Genomic DNA, 19,769 nt, shown 5'->3' with positions numbered 1-19,769 from the left:
AACCATCTGAGTCAGGGATGTGGAGGGCACTTTCCTGCTGGCAGATGTGTGAAGCCAAGGAAGACATGAAGGAGTGGGCTATATAGAGCAAAGAGAAAGAGAGCATAATCAAATATCTGACTGGGAAGATAAAACAGAGACAGAGGGGAAAAAGAAAGTTTGTTTTGGATGAAAAGGAATCACTGCTACCACTGAGATTTATAGACGCCATTCTTTTATTAATAATAAACAGTTTGCATTGATTTTGTGAACTTCTGAGTCCAACATGACCTACTTGGAGACTTTTACAGTAGCCAGGTATAGATATGGATGTATTTAGATGTAGTCTTCTTAGATTTATATATTCATCGAAGTCAAAATGTGCATACTTTCCTTTTCTGGAATCATTCCAGTTGGGAAAGATTCCAGGCATGTGTGGTAAGTCGAGCTATGACCTTCACAAAACTGGGAAAATTTTAAAGAGAAAGTTCAGAATTTGTAAGCTAAATTCTCTTGTAATGGAAGATTTGTCTAATAATTCCCATAAGTATTAACTAACTAGACTGACCTAGTTATAGATGATAGCATGGTCATTTTATTACCTAAACTGGTGACTGTGTAAGTCTCAATGATTTAGCAGCACCTTTCTGGTTTCTAACATTCCTTTTTGCTGCATTTTTGGCTTGTTATAGCCACATAAGTTATTACTCTGCTTAGTTTATATGGCAAACATGAACAAATCTGTTGCCTTTTTTCACATCCAGCAGAAATTAGCATTCATTTGGAGTTGTGTTTCAACAAATGTAAGTCCAACATTCCCTCTTCTTTTAACTCTGTTCACTCCACCAAATCATGAGGGAAATGGCTGCCTCTTTAGCTGCTAAATGCGCCACATATGTTCACCAGCATACCGCCAGCTTTTGTCTGTTTGCCATTTGCCATCTGACCCATTGTTGTTATGGAATTATTTTTAGTGTGGCTCCGAGTGTCACAGCGAGCCACATCAACGAGTCTGGATTCATGAGAGGAAGGTCCTGGAACTGGCACACCTCAACAGTATGCAGCTGCTATAAATATCATTAATTACGCTTTCCCCTGCCATGGTGTCAAAATGATAGCTGTGAAAAGCTCCTATTAAAATATCACCTGCAACAACTTAGCAGCAGTGGCAGAAGGTCGAACAAAACAGGTAAAAGCTGCATAGGGATTAGCTAAGAAAAGCTAACTTTTTCCTCTAGCAGCCAGAAAAGACAGATTAATCTGGTGAGTTATATCTGTGGCAAAGGTTGCTGCTGAGATATGACATTTTTGTGTGAGTCTTATAGAGGTTTTGCTTGTAGTTCGCCTTAAATTGATGCTTTTATTATGTTTAACTGCAAATTATTACTTCACTAATTACTAGTAAATGGTGATTTTGTTCTGGCCTTAGGGATGCAAATATGAATGTTCTCTTTCACACGGTCCATTCACATGCATATTTGATAATGTTGAATGCAGGGAAAACTCAAAATTGGTTCCAAGTAAAGTAAACACTGCACATATATCACAAATATAGGCAGACTATATTGTGATCTTACTGAAAAATCTGTTTAGAGATAAAATAGCCAGAAACAAATGCCTGTTTTTGTTTTATCCTCTGAATTACAGCCTGAACACTTAAAGAACAAAAACATTAAATATCATGCACAATTTAAGAGTTGTCATTAGGAATTTGGCTCTAATTTACATAAAACATGGCCCATGATGGCCCAAAATAGAGACCCCTCAAAGAAAAAGTACGACAAAGTCTATAATTGTGGCCAACATGGATAATTTATCGTCTCGTTGTACTGTAACATGATATCACCTGGACCTTTGTACGCTAAGAAATGGATTCATGTGTCAGCTGGCTTTACTATTCAGAGTATTCCAAGTTAGGTTACATAATAGTTGGTGTTGGGCTTGGTGTCTAATGCTTTATGCTTGCTGGAAGGGAGACGTTTGAAAGTTACAAATGCATTTTTTCTAAAGATTCAACAATTTCACAGATAGTACATTAAAAAACACAACAAAATGTGTATTAAATCAGGCCTGCAACATTAAGATCATATTATGTTTATTTCCATTTAAGCTTGCTGTAGCCTCAATGAAGCACTGCTCATATTTTTGAGGTGCAATATGTTCACATGTCAACTCTACACAGAAAACCTTGTTCATTTTCTCTACTCTGTCACAGTTGAACCAACAGATGTAACCACAAAACATGCCAAGTCACACATGTGGTTATTGCAACTGAAAATGGCAGAATCTTCAACTGATGGGCTATTAAATTTCCATGAGAGTGGTATAGGCAGAGTTCTGAGAGTCCTCGCCACAGTTTTGATGCCGCTGTTGTCACAGGACATGACAATGGTACTGAGTCAGACACCTCAAGCAGTGCTTTCTTGCTGAGTCTCTCCAGCTGATGACACTATACACTAAATCAGAGAGATGGCCACTAAATCAGAAAGATGACCCCGTACTTACTGCTCTTTAACCTCCTTAGATCTTTTATTATCAAACATATTCTAATTATAATACTGTATATACAATTATGTCACACATATAAAAAGCATTGTTGCAAATACATGGTACAGACAAAACAAAATTGAGCAAAACTAAAAAGATAGCATTTAGTACTACTTAAAGTCACAAAAAGCACACATCAGTGAACACAAATACAGGATGTGGAGTTAATGCACCAGTTTTCGCAGTGAAAATAACTGACTGGGGCCCTTATTCAGCAGGGAATCAAACATGTAAATAAAAATGCATCAAAATAACACACATTCTCTCTTTCTTTCAACATATTTATATTTGAAAACTAGAAAATTCCATTGCTGTCTGAAATTGTGCAGTTGTCTCTGTAAAGTTCTTCATAATTACGTTTCCATTTGCAGACTTTAGTGCCCTCATGTGGTCTTTAAACATATCACAAAGCATTTCACCTCCACACAACACAATAACTACTGTATATTCTGTGTAGATGATCAGTTCAGTCACAGCGACCCATTAAGCTGCACGTAAACATGCACACTCACAATGGGAACTCTAACACACTAATGTTCAGCAGGTAGCATTTACCTTCATACTTTAGAATGCTAGCATGCATTAAATTTGCATTAAACATAAAGGACAGCTGAAAACAAAAACGCTGGGCACATGATGGTGATGATGACATTGGAGGAGAAGTCAGAGGTTTAAGCTCTTCCAGTTCATCCTGAGGTGGACCAACAACTTGTACAGATGACATTCAAACGAGGGCCTCTGGAGAGTGGATAATGGAGGCTTGTTAACATTTACCTGGTCGCACATCTCATTAAAGGTTGGATGCAAAAGGTCAGTCAAACTTAAAATGCAACTGCACAGTTGAACTCTGCCAGTAGTGGTTGCCGCTAGCAACAAAACTCCAAACAAGATTAATCAAGTTCACATTTACAGGCTGAGACTTGTTTCTGCAAATCAAATAAAAATTGTGAATTGCCATTGCAACTCACTATTTCCAGATGTGTTGCAACAAAACCTTGATGTATTTCCAGTAACAGTTAAGAAATTGTTCCAAATGTTGATGATCTAATGCAGGACTACACAGTAAATATTCTTCTATTTCTTAATTTAAAACTTGTGCTAAGGAATATATTTCATTTGAAACTTACTTAAACTGCAAATGACAGACCTTACAGTTGAGTACACTTTTTTAATGAAAAACTGATTTTAAAAGTAGGTCAATAATTCTTTCAATTGTTTTTCATTCTTGCTCGTTACAAGAATAGTTCTCTTCTTATAACTCAGTCTTTTGTTCTTGAGCTCAAAAGCGTTGTCCAGTTTAAAAATAGCAGGGGTAAAATAAAGATTCTCAGCTGAATAGTGATTTGTTCTGAGCCTTACTCAAAGTCAAGTTTTATCCAAATTCCCTTTGCTTGAAAAAAATTTATAAAGGACTTATTTTCACGCGACAACAACATAGCTTTAAATATCTTAAATTACATTTTTTTTTCTCTCTACTTTCAGACATTTGGACCAAATATCCAGCAGATCTAACCTCTGGTCTAGTCAAACTTGATGTCTTGGAACTTTAGACAAAAAAGACAACTGTCACTTATTTCATTTTGCTTCAGTCATTCATCTAAGCAAAAGCTGAAACATTCAAACTCCAAGTTCTTACCTGATCCAACAATTTCAACATTTAATGAGAATACACAGCATTTAAAACACCTTTGATATTTCTCTGCCACTGTGTTCATTTATTTTCATTTAGAGATAGTTGTGTTCGATAGCATGCTTCAGAATTATCGTCACAATGTATGAAAAATTGTGACATTATAAAAAAGTATTTTCCTTCACAACATATAATATTTCTTGTCATAGCAGGAACATCGGTGTCTGCCATTCAAAACCTGCAGTTACATACAGTCTGTGGTCCTCTTATTCATGGTAGAGTAATTTTTAGCAAGCATCATAAATGGAATTTAGCCACCATTATAACTGACATTTCCTCTTTTCCTGTGACAATGCAAATGCAATGTTTTCTGTGCAGCAGACCTTTATGAAAAAAAGCAGAGGTGTAGCTGGGCGTGTGCACAAAGCACAGGATGTTGAGGTTCCTGTTCTCACTTCAAGAGAGATTTGGTTTTCTTCATGTTAAGCCAAGGATTTTTCCAAAACCTTACACAAGTTTGTAAGAAAGCTGAGGACTTAAATCACTGTCTGGTTGTCAGACTCCACACTCCTGTGATGGCACTAACTAACCAAATGGAAACACATAATGAAACCCAACAGAACTTAACGTCAGTACTTAAGAAAACCTCATGTTTTCACTTGGATGGGCTTCAAACTGAACTCTGAAAACTAATTCAAGCAACGTCTTGCCATCACTTAATTAAATGCTTGACTGTACAGTAAAAATCTAATTTACTGATTTAGATAAACCTTTTACGTTGCAGACATTTTATAATGTGTTTGGTTGACATAATAAAGCTGGTAATTGCATCAACTTAAAATTGTGTCTAATTTAAATGCAAATTTCTGCTTTGGTTGATTTAAAACTAAATTCAAGTTGAGGTAAATTGGTTTGATAAGTTATTATTTTTTTCATTTTATTTTTAAGTCCTGTCTGCTATCTTAACGTGACTCAGACAGTTAAGATGGGTAATTAAAACTACTGTTGATTGTCGTGGAAAAGCTAATTCCCCAAACTCACTGTAGGTTGTTGATTAAACATAATTTCATTAGAAGTTGTCATAATTGAAAAAAGATTGATGCAAACTGTTAATTCTCTTTGTTGAGTCCAAACATTATTTTTTTGTGATGTGGCAACAGATGTCCTCTAATCTCAAATGCACCTCATGCACCACAGAAATGCAATTCCAGCACAGATTAATTATCTTTAGACAGAATAAATCTAACAAAAAAAACAAAACAAAACAGTGAGTGGGCCCTTATTTGCACAAATTATATTGACCAACCTAGCTTTAAAAGTTATCCTCATTTTTCCTGCACTGATTGCAGTTACTTCTTCGAACCAGCGGATGGCATCCACTGCTTGTAGGGATTGTTTTTTAAAAAAAGCAGTCAGCATCTTACAGTATTAAACAAAACTTCTGTCCGCACATTTTCATTTTAAATAACAATTACAAGCCTTTTCAATTGTTTATATAAAGTATCCAAGAAACAAGATTGCTTGTCTGGTTTTAGTCTCTTCATGTAAAACCTAGACTACACATGCTGTTTGCACTGCTATGTTAGAGCATTATCCCACTTGCATGCAGCAGCAGGAACCTGTCAGATTTTCTTATCAGCTGAGGAGCTGGACAGTAGGAGAAGGTGCAGACCACCCATCTCGAGCAGCGCTGTACATTCCAGCATGGACACATGGGACGGCTTGTCAGTAACTGGATAGCTGAAGAAGCAGCAGGCCATCTTTGATGTCTATATTCAAGATGGATCCTGCTAGAAACTGGTTTTATGTGACTTTTGGGAGTTGCTGGGTGAAATATAATGGGTGTCAGTGACAGTATGGTATAGTACAATCAGGACAAAGTCTATATATTGTTGAAATTCTGAGCTCTTCATTGACATTTGCTATAATAACCCCTTATGTAAAAGGATCGCATATCAGCCCCTTGTATGTTTACTCGAGGGTTCAAACGGAGCAGCTTCCTTGATTCTTTCTTTTTGGACTCTTCCTTTTTAGGCAATGGACTGCTGCCGTGTAGCCCCTCTTGGGATTCTGTGGGAATTCCTTAGCTGGTTTGCTTGGCAGTTGGTTTTCAATCCTCAAAATATTGTTATTTCAGGATGTGAGGCTAAAACCGAGAAGGAATTGAAAATATGTGGCATGCTGGGCCACCGGCAAGGCTGGATTGGAAACAGTTTACTGTGACTGGTGCTGTTTATAATAAGTGGGACAAGTATTTGGCTGATCATCTGGGGTCATTTCAATTTGTGTTGTGGTGTCTGAGTTGTTTCTTTATTTCTACTCCACTGCATCCAAATTGAGATGCTTACAGAGACTGCAACAGTGGTGGAAGGACTACAATAGTAGCCTACTGAAGACTGTGTATATTTTTGAGTGTTAGTTTTTTAGGAATATCCTGTACTATCCTGTTTGTTTTCGGTAATCTGATCTCCTGTGAATTCCAGCTTGGATCTCAGAGCTGGATGGCCAAAAGCAGAGCTTGTCTGCCTATTTAACACAGAGAGACTGGAATCCCGCTGCTCACTAACTGTAGACACATATTTCCCTTTTTAGGACATGAGGATCTATTACGTAATTTAGGGAGCACTCGGATCTCGAGCAAACTCGCCAGTGTGGGAGCGGGAGGGCCTAAAACGGAGCGGCACAGTGTCCGACCAATCAGAAGCCTGGGACGGTGCCCCCTCCTCTTCTGATTGGCCAGAAGGCGGAGAACGTCCGTTGACGTTTAGGTTGCTCGCGCTTCCACTGTATCTGGGAGTTTTTCTCGTTGATGGTTTCACGGCAGTAGTTTGTAGTCTTCACACCAGAGGGAGAGACCGTCCTGGATAAGAACAACAACAAAAAAAGGCTGCTGGGATTGTTTTAGGCTTTTGTAGCAGGAGTCTGGGAGAAAACTGCCTTGGGTAGTAGGATATTTACTTGGAGAGTGAGCTTAAAGTTGTCACCATGCCGGTTTTTCACACGAAGACGATAGAAAGTATCCTGGAGCCGGTGGCTCAGCAGATATCCCATCTGGTGATAATGCATGAAGAAGGTGAAGTTGACGGAAAAGGTATCCCGGATCTGTCGGCGCCGGTGGCTGCCGTACAGGCGGCCGTCAGCAACCTTGTTCGGGTGAGTAACTTCACCTTCTTTGTAAAAATGTGTCTGGGATACTCGGACTAAGCTCGGCGGGTTTTGTAGGCTACCTGTCGCTTCATCCCGCACCGAATTCCCTCACTTTAACATTGGAAGCTAACTTAGCAGATGTAGCTAGCTCTGTCTTGTGTTTTTTAGTGGTAGAGAAGATATGTAGATGCTAATAAACTTTCTTGAAGTTATTTAGACTCGGGGCAAAGGGCAGTGACGCCCTTTTCCCCTTGAAAATATGCCCTGCCTCCTCAGGAGCTGACTGCCATAGCTCGACGTAGGCACTGCTGTAATGTGTGAGGCAGGTACAGCAGCAGGCTACAGTTAATTACTTTTTAACCTCATCGGGTCCCTTCACAGAACAGCTGCACCCACATTAATTGATTTTGAAGAGTAATGCGAACTAGATGAACCTTTAAGATTTCACCTGACACATGTTCACTAAAATCAGTCTGTGGCACAGATTTTTGTTATGCCCATAATTTGCATCTGAAACAGATCACAGTATCACTAAACAGTAGATAAACTGAAATGCTTTATGGGTCACAAGGTACAGAAGTGATCGTTCATTCATTTCATTCATTAATACCCTTCATTGTATATGTCTATCAGCTGCTAATGTGAAGAAACTAAATTCAGAATCCACTGAGGATGTACAATTATGTGTCAACAATATTAACTTGCATGCGTTCTGATGTTATATTAAACAGATTTATGTCTTGATATGTAATCTCAGCTGGATCCCTTCTGCAATATCTTATTTTGATAGCTGTCAACAAAAAAACGTGACCCCCATAATGTTTAGATGTATCTTATATTTTTATTGCTTTGGCTGAGAAAGTGGTAAAATATCTGCTTTTGTGCTGTCTGTGTAATACTGCGAAATGGCATTTTTAGGTGGTTTTTTTTCCCATACTTAAAACCTCACCAGCACTGACAAATCTGATTGGTCAGATTCTCTGAGTAATGCCCTGACATAAGAGGGAAACTGCTATAAACAATCTTACTATGTTAAGAAACCATGATGACGCATCGGGACCCACAACCAGTCATTGTTTCCTGACCCATGACCTACTACCTGAAAGTGTATATTTTAGCCAAAATTGTTAACTTGCTAACAATCAAACCTGACCAAAAATACAATCTTCTTGGCACATACACTAGTTGTAATTTTGATTCTTTCTTGACGCGCTATGGAAAACGTTCATACATAGTCACATCTAGTTGGTGCCCATCATGTTTTTCTACCCACACAGTAATTAAAATGTCTTTGGACCTATTAATTATGAATTTGCAAACTTCTTTTTAAATGACATGCTACCCCTTGACCAGATGCAACTTTGGTTTTAGGTATTTTTAGAATCAAAAATGATGTAGCCACAATGGCGTTCCTGAAAACCACATTGTAACTATCATCCCAGAAAGTAAGGAAATGAAAATGTTGTTTCCTCAAATTTTTTCCTGAAATGCAAAGCAACACATGGCAAGTGTCCTACTAAGGAAACTGGGAGATATGAGTTGTCTGTCAGATACTGTGGCTCGCAAAGAAAGGAAGTGGTACAGGCTAAATTAAGGCAGACGTGGTTCCTGTGAGTTGTTCACTCTTTCGGCTCGGTCATGCACTGAGCCCCTGGCAGTTGTTGGGCGATAAATTTGGTCAATTACTTTGGCGTCAGCAAAGGAATGTTTCATTTAGAGAGGTTGCCTACTATTGGCTGGCAATTTATTTATTAGGTTTTATGGTCTGTAAGTATGTCAAGCTGGTTCACCTCATTCTGTGCCTTTGTTTTTCCTCAGTGCCAACTATCACACTACAAGTATGTACCTCATTGTGTCCCTTATTTATATGTCTACATCAGCCAGACTACCATCCTCCAGAGGGGCATTATAGAGAGGTTTGTTACATTTATGTTTGACAGAAGGCCCTTTCCACCAACAGTGGATAACACATTGCTCATTGTAAAGTCATAGATGTCAGGCTATTGTAATGCATCCTTATTCAATTGTATGTTTTGCTTTGTAATCAATATTAAATACATCTGCATGTAAAATTGAGTCATTATAGATGCATGTCCGAGTTTGCCTTTTAAAGGAATTGTAATGATGGGCGTGTAAGGAAAATTAGACACAGTACTTCTCAGTTTAGATAGGCAGTTCATCCATGCATAGTTGCACGGCTTGTACACAATAATATAGATGTTTTTCAGAGCGTATTTTTCTAAATTCTGCAGGCTTTAAACCACAGTCACTGTGGAATAAATAATATTGCACACAGGAGATGAAGACGCTTTTGCAGTGTTGCAGCAGTTAAGTTGTAAACTTATAACTGCTAGTGCTAAGGAAGTACAAAGAAACCAGTGTAGATATATCCACCAGAGTTGTTGTTGTTTCAGTAGTCTGCTTATTACCCAAGCCAATATTGTGCATACATGATTGGAGGTGTGACATGATTGTTTCCTAAAGTCTCCATTTTGCATGCACAGAAACACACAAATCAGAGTTTTGGAAAATCTGCTCTTTAGAAAGCGTTTTTGACCATATATTGAAAACATGTAGATTGAATTTAACCCCATAGTTAAATAGTTTTTACCACAAGAACTCAGATAAATCCACTACATATTGCCTGTCTAGTTTTTGTAACTTGCCAGCAAAGAAAATATAACGTTTAATAGATAGAGAGCCAAATATGAGGGAATATTGGGTTTAGATTTATCAGGTGGACTCTTGACTTGTGCTGCTGGATGTGTAAATTTAGTCATTAGTTTTAACATTAGAAAGGGTAATCTATATATCTATGAGATGGGGCTGCATTAAAAAATAACCCTCAAATAATCAATCTGTCAGTGACTGCAGCCCTATAGTCAACCAGTTCCTATGCCACCAAGTGGGGAAGAAATAATCAAATATATCTTTGAATATAGGAACCTGACGCTATTGCTGATTAATTTAACATGAATACAGTCAGCACGTCCTGAATCATGAAAATGGCCCGTGCATTCTTAACCGTCTGGGGCTGAAAGGATCCAGGCTCTCTGGATATGCAGAATTGTGATCAGATGTTTCCAACAGTGGCATGAAAGAATACAAGAGTCTGTAATTATTTCCAGTTGCTGTAGCAACATTACAACATGTACAGTGTTATGAGATCATTGAAGTTAAGGATCAGATATAATGTCTTCTGGTTTCAGTCCAATGAGTCATACATTGCAAAGCTTAAATGAGAAGACACACACTGTGACTGTTATCTTTGACTTCCTCTCAGATAATCTAAACTGACCTAGATTACTTTCTCACCTGTTTTAAGCCAGTTTCTGTAACAAGGTCTCTTTAGCAAAGTAAACATCTAACTGGAGAGTAAGTCACTGTTGAGGAAATGATGATCCTAGGGAGGGAAAGGGATGAAACCTTCTAATTGCATGTCTTCAGACATTGTCAGGATGGGGGTTGTGTCAGAGAACAGCTTTTCACCTCATTGTCCATGCTTTCCAGAAAACCACATGGTTTGCAGACTTCCTTCTTCAAGAATTCTGTCCAAGATTTCCAGAGTCAGAAGCTTGAATACAGCTCATCAAGGTGGATTTGAAATGACCTAAAAATCTGACAGAAATGGGCTTACAGTTGATTATACCTTTCAAATTGCATATTTGAATAGTTGCGTTATCTGATTTCCTGACTAAGCACCTTTCAGGATGCTGAGGAAATCTGGTTTAAATGTGCAGACATTTAAATTATTAATTTTTAAGGACCTAATCTTATTATTCCAGTTGCATGGAGATAAAAGTGCAGCCCTTGACCTAGTATTGTTGGTGTAGCACGGCCACAAACCACTGTGAGTCATTTGCTCATTTAACCAAGGCCCTTCAGTAGTGCTCAGCATCTTTGACGTGTTATTCGTGATTGAAACAATGAGCTAGACCTCAATTAAAGATGAATGTGAGGAATGTGAAGAATTTCCAACAAGCTGGAATGTATCCCAGCTCAGAGGGGGGTTGGGCTGACCCTTTGAGTGAGCAGACTTTACTGAAATATTCAGAAAGATTATCAGTTAACAAGCCTTTGCATAGAAAAGTCTGTGTTCACATGACAGGAGGTCAGCTTTGTCTGTGCCCGTGATATCTGTTTTCCTCTGATAATGCAGGATGTGGTGAGCTGCTTTGGGTTGGCTGAAATAATGTGAGAGGCAGTGTGTTCAGTTATTGTGCCATAAGCAAGACTGGCACTTATTGCTCAAGTTGCTGTTGTAACAATGACATAAAGTAAGAATATAAGTACCTAAAAACCTGCTGAGTTGTTTATCAACCAATGCCAATGTTACCTCTTTAACTTCATTCACATGTAATACTTGGGATTTTTCTTTGTTTTTCCCCCCTCATATTTCTGTCTGGTTACATTGTCAAGTTGAGTTCATTTTGCTAAAAATCTTTTAAATGTCAACAATCTTATTCCATCTGAAACATTTTTTCCTATGCATGCTGCAGTTAAGTGGACTTACAAATGTTTATGTTGTATATTAAGTTATTGTTGAGAGTTTAAATATCTTCCTTCTGTGATAAATGGCAGAACAACATGCTTGTCTGTGTCAGCAGTCAATCTTTAGAGTGAGTTATGCAGGCTTTTTTTTTTAATGAAAGGCCTGTTGTACTTCGTTATTTTTATAGCTACTTTTTATAGGCGTGGGATACAAATAAAGAATGCCAGCGATGTAGGGTCCTGGAACATATAGAGTCATGAAGGTTTTTCATCCTGTTTGCACAGATCACATGACTGGTGGAGACTGTACCATCACTCCTTTATAGTTGCTGTTTGTATGAAAAACTAGTATCTTCTGCAATGTTCTAGAGATTACAAAATACCACTGTGCTTTATGCAACATCAAAAAAACGCAGTAAGTGGAAGTTGTGCTCAACTGTAGTCTTTGAGTTGTGTGAGACATACTTCTTATTCATTCTTTACAAACACACTTGGAAATCTTCAACAGTTTCTTAAATGTCTTTAAACTTTGAGAGAAATAGAGCAGCTGCAATGTGAGGAAGCATCTGATTAGTTTGTAACGAATAAAATGGGATTTGATCTGGATTTGATGAGGTATTGAATAGTCATTTTAGTCACCTTTTTTGTAATATTATACAAATGGGAAGCAAACGTATTCATTAACTAAAATGCTTTAAAGGAATACAAAAGAAAACACTTCCTATTACCTGTTGCTCAAGCTTCCTGCACTTTGTCAAGGGAAACCATTTCATGCAGCTCACCATTGAAACCTACGTCTTTGTAACAATACAAGGAATGTGGATTCAGAAATTTTAGCTATAAGAGATCTTCACAGAAATAAAAAAAAAATGCTATGGACATGTTATGGATACTGCACTTTTAGCCTGATGGAAGAATTGTTAGGATAGTGGGATGTGGAGGAGGACTCTGTTAAAGAGGAAATACTGGAAGCCAAATCAGGAAGACCCAGCAGCTGTTAGCCCCACTAAGAACAAGAGAGTGGCGCAGCGAAGGGAAACCCCTTTCCCTCGACAATGGGATGTTTATGGCTGCAGACCATGACAAAGGACACGATGCACCGAGGCCGTCATTTTCCTCTCTAAAAACTCAAGTTTGAATAACTGAGATAAAACGCTAATTTAACTTGAACTATTCTGAATGCGACCCATGTTCTAATTTGTAAAAGCTACTGTCAGTATTACTTATCTTGATCCCATGCTGGATTTGAAATTAACGAGGTACCAGCATTCTAAACCTGAAATGTGGATAGCGTACTATTTCAAGATTCAGGGCACAACTAGTGAAGAGGTAGGAGTTTTTATCCAGCTGATATAGACCACAAAAGTATGTCACTGTTGGAAAGGACTGTTTTACTGCTTTTATTGGTCATAAAATGTGATTGCATCTTCATCTGAATCACAAATAGAGACTAACAAGTCAGTAACACAAAGAATTCCAGTCATTTGTGTCAGAAGTCAAACATTCCCAGTGCTTTTGATTTATAAACTGGCTTAAGGCACCTTTAGCTGGAATGTTCTGAAACTAATGTTAAGGAAGAGCGCTGATCATTCTTCATAACAGAATGCTCAGTTCAATCATTAGAATGCCTAGTGTCTTGACTCTGGCACTCCAAAATGTGGACAGTCTTTGTTTCAAGTCATTATTCTTTTTTAAAGGTCATTTTCCTGCTCCATCTCCCAGTTTCTATTGAGTCGCAGCTGGTGTACAGTAGGGATGCACCAAATGATGCATCGATGCATCGTCTGAGCACGACACGCCATCAAAAGTGGAAGTGAGTGTGCAATGCAACAGAAATCACCGTCCGACTGGAGCGCGAAACGTGGACGGACGTCTGCGCTGCATCGTGCTTATGTACGCACGATGCAGCGCGGACATCTGTGATCTATCGTAAACGCGGATGTCAGCGTTTACTATACAGCTGTATCTAAACGCAGACATCGGCGCTGCATCGTGTATACATAATGCATGATGCAGCGCAGACGTCCGTCCGTGTTCCGCGCTCCAGTTAGACGGTGATTTCTGTTGCATTGCACACTCACTTCCGCTTTTGATGACGTGTCGTGCTCAGACGATGCATCGATGCATCATTTTGCATCCCTAGTGTACAGTCACCCTGACACTATCCTGTAAGATACCTTCATAAGTGTATGAATTAAAGTGGTTCCCATGATGGTGACAAGCAGTCCAGGACTAGCAGCAGGAAATCACGCTGCTACCTCCACCATGCTTCACCTCTTTGATGATGTTTTCATGTTGCTATACAAACCAAGCAGTTATTTCTTAGCTTTATCAGTCCATAAAACATTTTCCCAGGAATGTAAAAGTGCCCTTTGGAAACTTTCAGGCACACAGTTGTTTTGTATCATTTGCCACTGATGTCATGCCTGTTCAGTAATTTAGTTATGGTAGACTCATGAGAACGTACTGTAAGCTTCTTGTTTTTCGTTCTTCTTTTTACCTAATTTAGCGTTGTGCACTGTGCCTTTCTAGTAATTTTGCTGTACGCCTGCTTTTAGGAAGAAAACTCAGTACTAAATTGTCTAAGCTCTTGGAACTCTTTCCAACTTTATGCAAATTATCACTTTATCTATTTTTGGTGAGGCATGGTCCACATCTGCAAAAGAGTGTTTTCTTCTATGTCAAAGCAACTCCAACCGGCACCTCCAATCTTATTTCTTCATTCATGTTTGCTACCTCCACCCTGCTTTTGCAGATCTTATCAACATAGGGGTTCTCATGCTTTTTCTAACTTGTGTTTTTAACTTTTACATGATGTATTCAGCATGGCCAAGAACAATGCTTGTAAATTAGTTTGTTGATAATTGTTACTTAGACTAATTTATTTCTAAAAGATTAATTTACTTCTTTGGTGCCCCTGTACTGGACTGCACATAGCAGCTGCAGATACTTGTTTCCTCTCGACTTTTTTTTTAAACAGGAAACAGGCTTTTTTTTTAGCATTCTGTATGGTTGACTGCTTTCCCAATTCAAGCATTACCCTAATTTAGATTCAGTGACTTTTATATTTTGCTAGTTTCTTAAATTTTACATGCAGTAGCTGAGTTGATTGATAGGCTCTGACATCTGAGTGAACGCTTTGTAGAAAACTAATTTGTCTATTACATGTGTGGATTATGTACTTTTTAAATTAATAAAATAATTATATTTTCCCCCCGCGTTTAAATTGAGGTTTAAATATTTCAAATGTAGTGCCCTCGTCCAACAATGCACAGAGGAATTTAGATCCACCAGAAGGTGACAAATCAGTTTATGTATTGAAACACTTAATTTGTTGGCTAGATGTGATGTTACCTTCATAGCTGTCGTTAAATACCATAAAAGTTATCCGTTGTTCTTGTAGCCATCTCTGCTCTGTGGAAAACAGCTCACTTATGACCAGACTTCTATTGACTCACACTTCTTAAGAGCAGGATTCACACTGACGCTCCCTAGTAACTCTGTACGACCTGTGAGACTCCTGCAACATGAGATATCTAGCTGTGATATATATTTTCTCTAGCTGAGCGGCCTGTTTTGCTGTTTGATTTGTGACTTTCATCACCTTGGACACTCTGTGTGCAGCTACTTCCTGAACCAAATTATTAAACCATGCTTGACACCTTTTGACAGATGCATGATAAAGGCGTTGCCCTTCAGTGCAACCTCTCTCCTGTCCCTGAGTCATTATTAGTCAAAAGCCATTTGATATCTTAGAATGCAGCACTTGCTGCTTCTCAGACTATTGATCAAAGGTACCTAATGGAGTGCTATGCCATCAAATTCTCATCAGATTGCAGCGCAAAGTCACTTAGAGGGGAATCAGTGTCTCACACTGTGAGGAACTAAACCTCTGTGGAGGATAAAATGCAGTTTATTTTCTGCTGTTAAGGGCAGTGGTGTCACTGCTTGCCAGAATTTTGCCATCATAGATCTTTGTGGTCACCATGACTAACACAGCATTGTGCTAAAACTGCCCAACATGTGAAAGGCAGGCTGTGTCTTGGCAGCCTCGAGGCTTTCAGAGTGGCCTTTCTTCTTCTAGCAGAGCGATGGGCCGCTGTCAACAAAGCCATGTCTGTTCTAAAGGAGCAGCCACTTTATCAAGCTCCTTCACAACACAGGGTTTCCACACAGCGCTCTCGGACGGTAAAAAGAGTGGCAGTATTTCCACTCCAGACACAAATGGTGAATGAGACTGACAATCAGAGGCGTTGTAATGGCAGCTTGGAAGAAGATGACACAGAATCAGTGAATGGTTTTAAAAAGAAGGTGGAAGTGAACAGCTGCTCTTCCTTAAAGCGGTTTACTAGAATCTATTCAAGGAGCAGTTGCATTGTGGTTTGGGTTGTGAGCCTCAATTCTAAGTATAAATAAGTTAAAACTGGACACTCATTTATCTGTGTCTTCCATGTTTTCTGTCTTCACTGTTATCTACAAAATGCAGAACAATATCAAAAAATGCTACATTTACTAAAATTCAGTGAGAAAGCTTCTATCCAGTTTTATATAACTAACTTTAATATCTTTGGATTCAGGGGCTTTTGGTCAGACAAGGCTTTCAATTTGTTGCCATTCAAGTGTCTGAGAACTCCAGATAGAGATGTCACTTTCTTCTTTTACTTCATTGAAGAAACTCCTAATATTTTAAGCTGAAAGAAATCCAACAGATAAATCACGAGTCAAATAAACTTTAAGTGCGGCCCTAGTGTCAAACACGGTCATCGTTGGTATCATGAGAATGTGGGGTAAAATCATGACAGAGGATCAGAATAGTAGAGAAGGCCAAGCATCTCAAACTGCTTGACAACAACACTTATAAACTAGGGTCACAGTTCTATTTTTAAAGCGAATTGTTTGGATGAACTTCAGACAACAGGAAGAGGCTTGACAAGGGAGGAGGAAAAGGAAGAGAGCGATGACATGCTGAATCCACTCCCAAAACCCTCTAATCTGCCTAGTTTCAGAGACTCCTACATGGTGCTTTGGGGAGAATATGACTCAGCGCTCGTTAAATGCAGCTCAGCTTCTGGCCTCCACATTTCTGTTCTATAATGCCGTCATTTCTTCTCTTCTCCTTTGTGATATTTTGGTCATGTCTAAACTTGACTTGATCGTCTATAAATATTTGTGTTAAGTTGGGTCTGTGCTGAGATTACACAAGCAAATGTAGCTAGGTTTTCAGTCTGAACTGCAGCTCAGTACCTGAAAACAGTGGTTCCCAAACTTCTCAGTTTCCCAACTGATGATTGAGACTTGCAACTCTTGCTGTCCCTAGAGCTGGTTGAAGCATGCAAACACTGTCCACAGCCGCTCACAGGCACTAACAGATCTATCCAAACATTATTAGAATGACACCACAAAGAGACATAGCAACCTAACAATTAAAATGCTTTCACACTAATTTGATGTAGGCTATTGGCAGGGTACATCCGTCACAGTAATCTCCGTGTTTAAACGTGTTGAGAAAACACAGTATTTAGGAGCAACCAAATTAAAAGTGATGTTTGTGTACTCTTTATAGTTTTTGGAATAATTATGGCTAAAATATACTACTCCTTATCTTTACATTTAATTTCATCTGTTGAAAAGATGTTGTGCCCCTCTTAGTGTCACATGACCTCCCTCAGGGCAGCCCTACTCCTATTTTAGGAAGCACTGCCTTGGATAAGGTGTCCCCCAAGATCAGAAAGCAAAAACAGCTACAAAAAAAGAGAACATTTTCATTATCAGTTGATCTAAAGAAGTTTATTTATTGTGCCATTTTATAAAATGCCAAAAATATAAGCTATGAGAGTTCAAAGTGACATCTTCAAAAAGACTAAGTTTGCCTCAACAACAGTTTAAAGACACACAGATGTAGAAAAGCAAACAAATTCATAGATGGTATAAGCATTAAGCAGGAAATGGTATTGAGTTCCTATTTAAAGCCTTTGGTGTTTAACTGACTGCCAAAATTGACTTGCTTTGCTGCTGTTGCTATAACAAATCAGTTAATCAAAACACTGTTTAAGTGGGAGTTTTTAAAGTAATTTTTTCCAGTTTAGTGTTTTTACTGGTGTGCAAATGATACATTTCAGAAATATGGTGCAGATTTTCATGACTGGAACGTTATCCTGAGGGAAATGTATGTCCAGATGCAGCTTATATACAGTTTCCAGAAGACAGAACAAAATTTAAATGCACTCCAACAAAGTGAAACGTTTGCGAAATGCGAAACAGCAACAAAAGTTGAACAGGAAAGGACAGCTTTTAGTCGCTGTCAGGGTGGCATATATGCACTGTCACTTCTCTCTTAAGATGGACAGCCTCCTGTGCAAAGTTTTAGTTTGGCACAACCTTTGGCCCTAATTTACAACCTCTGAGTTGCTCGCAGTCCCTCAGGTGCAGTGAAAAGAGAGTGAGGAGATGTATGTCTGCTCTGCTTCATTACTGCTCCACGTCAACCATCTGGAATGGGTCTGCTTCTGCCTGTAGCCGACACGTTGACAAGCCCTCTGGGAACGCTCGCTGTAGCATCAAAACTGCATCCTGGATAACCAAAGTGAAGGCACAATGCACTTTTTATTGTTTCCAGTGGGGCTGTTTGGTTATTTTTGATTAGCAGTTGTGATCACTTCACTGTCACTGAGGCTGTCACCATCAGTTGATGAATCATTGTGATACAAGAAATGTGACTAATGATTTTATTGTGTTTTTCTGTTCATTTTATGCCTCTCTTAGTTTTAAATTAGTCGTATCTTCACATTTGACTGTTATGGTTTTGCCGCAAATCCTTCAAATTAATGTCAGTTTGATGCCTACTGAAATGCAATCAGTCACTTATAAAATTCACACACCTGACATAACCAGTTGATGCCATTAAACTGGGGCACAAATGGTGGAAAATAGCATTGAATTAGTGATTGAAATACATTTCTGTTAGTTTTGTCCAGCTGCTTATATACAGACGAATGGAAGCAATTCTTCCGATTGTGCAAAATGATCCTGGACATCTCAAATAATTGCAGTCAGATCATTACATCACACTCAATCTTATAGTTTCAACATGTAGTTTATATTCCTTCAAAATTCTATGTCAAATCTAAAAGTACAGCTCTAGCGTTTCTCTTTTTGGCAGTGATGCAGCTCATTTAACCCCGTCAGTCAGCGTGATCCATGCCCTCACTATGAACGCATGTGATCTCTCACCCATGGCAGCTCAATGTGGGTGAGTTGTGTCTCCCTACAGAGCTGAGGTCATGGTGGGGGAGGTGAGTCATTTTGGCATTTGAAGGAGAAGAGGCGTTCAGCTGCTTTACACATTATAACTGCGCCGAGGCCTGGCGTCCCCCCCAGCAGCTGCCTCGTCGAAATAATGGTTCAGCAGACGAGTAACAGGACATCATTCTGGAAAACTGCATGATTAAAGACAAAGCTCCCTTAGGGGGAACATTGTGGTAACAGAGTTTGAACTCACGCATATGACATGCTATTGATGTATGAAAATGTGCTCCAGTTGCAAAAAAAGCCTTGGAATAGACCTAAACTTGAGACGTTACTGAGCCAGTACAGCTGGATCGACTGTTCTGAAACTTAGTGATGGAGCTTTAAGTGTTGACTGATACAAATCCTCATGACTGATGAAGGAGTCATTAGGGCTGTGGTGGTGGGTGTGTCCTATCTTCACTGTTTGCAACTCCTGGTGTCATCTTTTCACAGTTTTAAATATGATAGCTAACTGGCTTTTTATTTTTAAAGGAAGAGCCTGTGGCAACTTCTAACAACAGCGTGAAAGTATTTTATAACTCCTCATGCAATGGCATCTAATTAGCAGATTTTGGCTTTAATATAACTTTGTGTCTGGTCAAAATTTGTTTTGGTCATTGCTGATGACAAGTAATGGTTTTACATTGCTATAAGACAGAATGCATTGTCATAACACTTACGCCATGGT

The 19,769-nt window shown here is 38.8% G+C and overlaps 1 protein-coding gene across 1 annotated transcript in view; it reads left to right on the top strand.

The window, feature by feature from the left end:
* The first annotated feature begins 6,936 nt into the window (after nt 1-6,936).
* The window catches only part of LOC110954261 (vinculin), a 31,935-nt gene continuing 19,102 nt past the window's right edge, over nt 6,937-19,769 (top strand). The window contains exon 1 of the mRNA XM_051939616.1: nt 6,937-7,309. Coding sequence (XP_051795576.1) covers nt 7,142-7,309 — 168 coding nt within the window. The 5' untranslated portion in view covers nt 6,937-7,141. The remainder of the gene's footprint in view (nt 7,310-19,769) is intronic.

Source organism: Acanthochromis polyacanthus, chromosome 19 (genome assembly GCF_021347895.1).
Source record: "Acanthochromis polyacanthus isolate Apoly-LR-REF ecotype Palm Island chromosome 19, KAUST_Apoly_ChrSc, whole genome shotgun sequence".
Lineage (NCBI taxonomy): Eukaryota > Metazoa > Chordata > Actinopteri > Pomacentridae > Acanthochromis > Acanthochromis polyacanthus.
The sequence above is the reverse complement of the archived record's forward strand: the minus strand, read 5'-3'. Positions and strand labels throughout refer to the sequence as shown.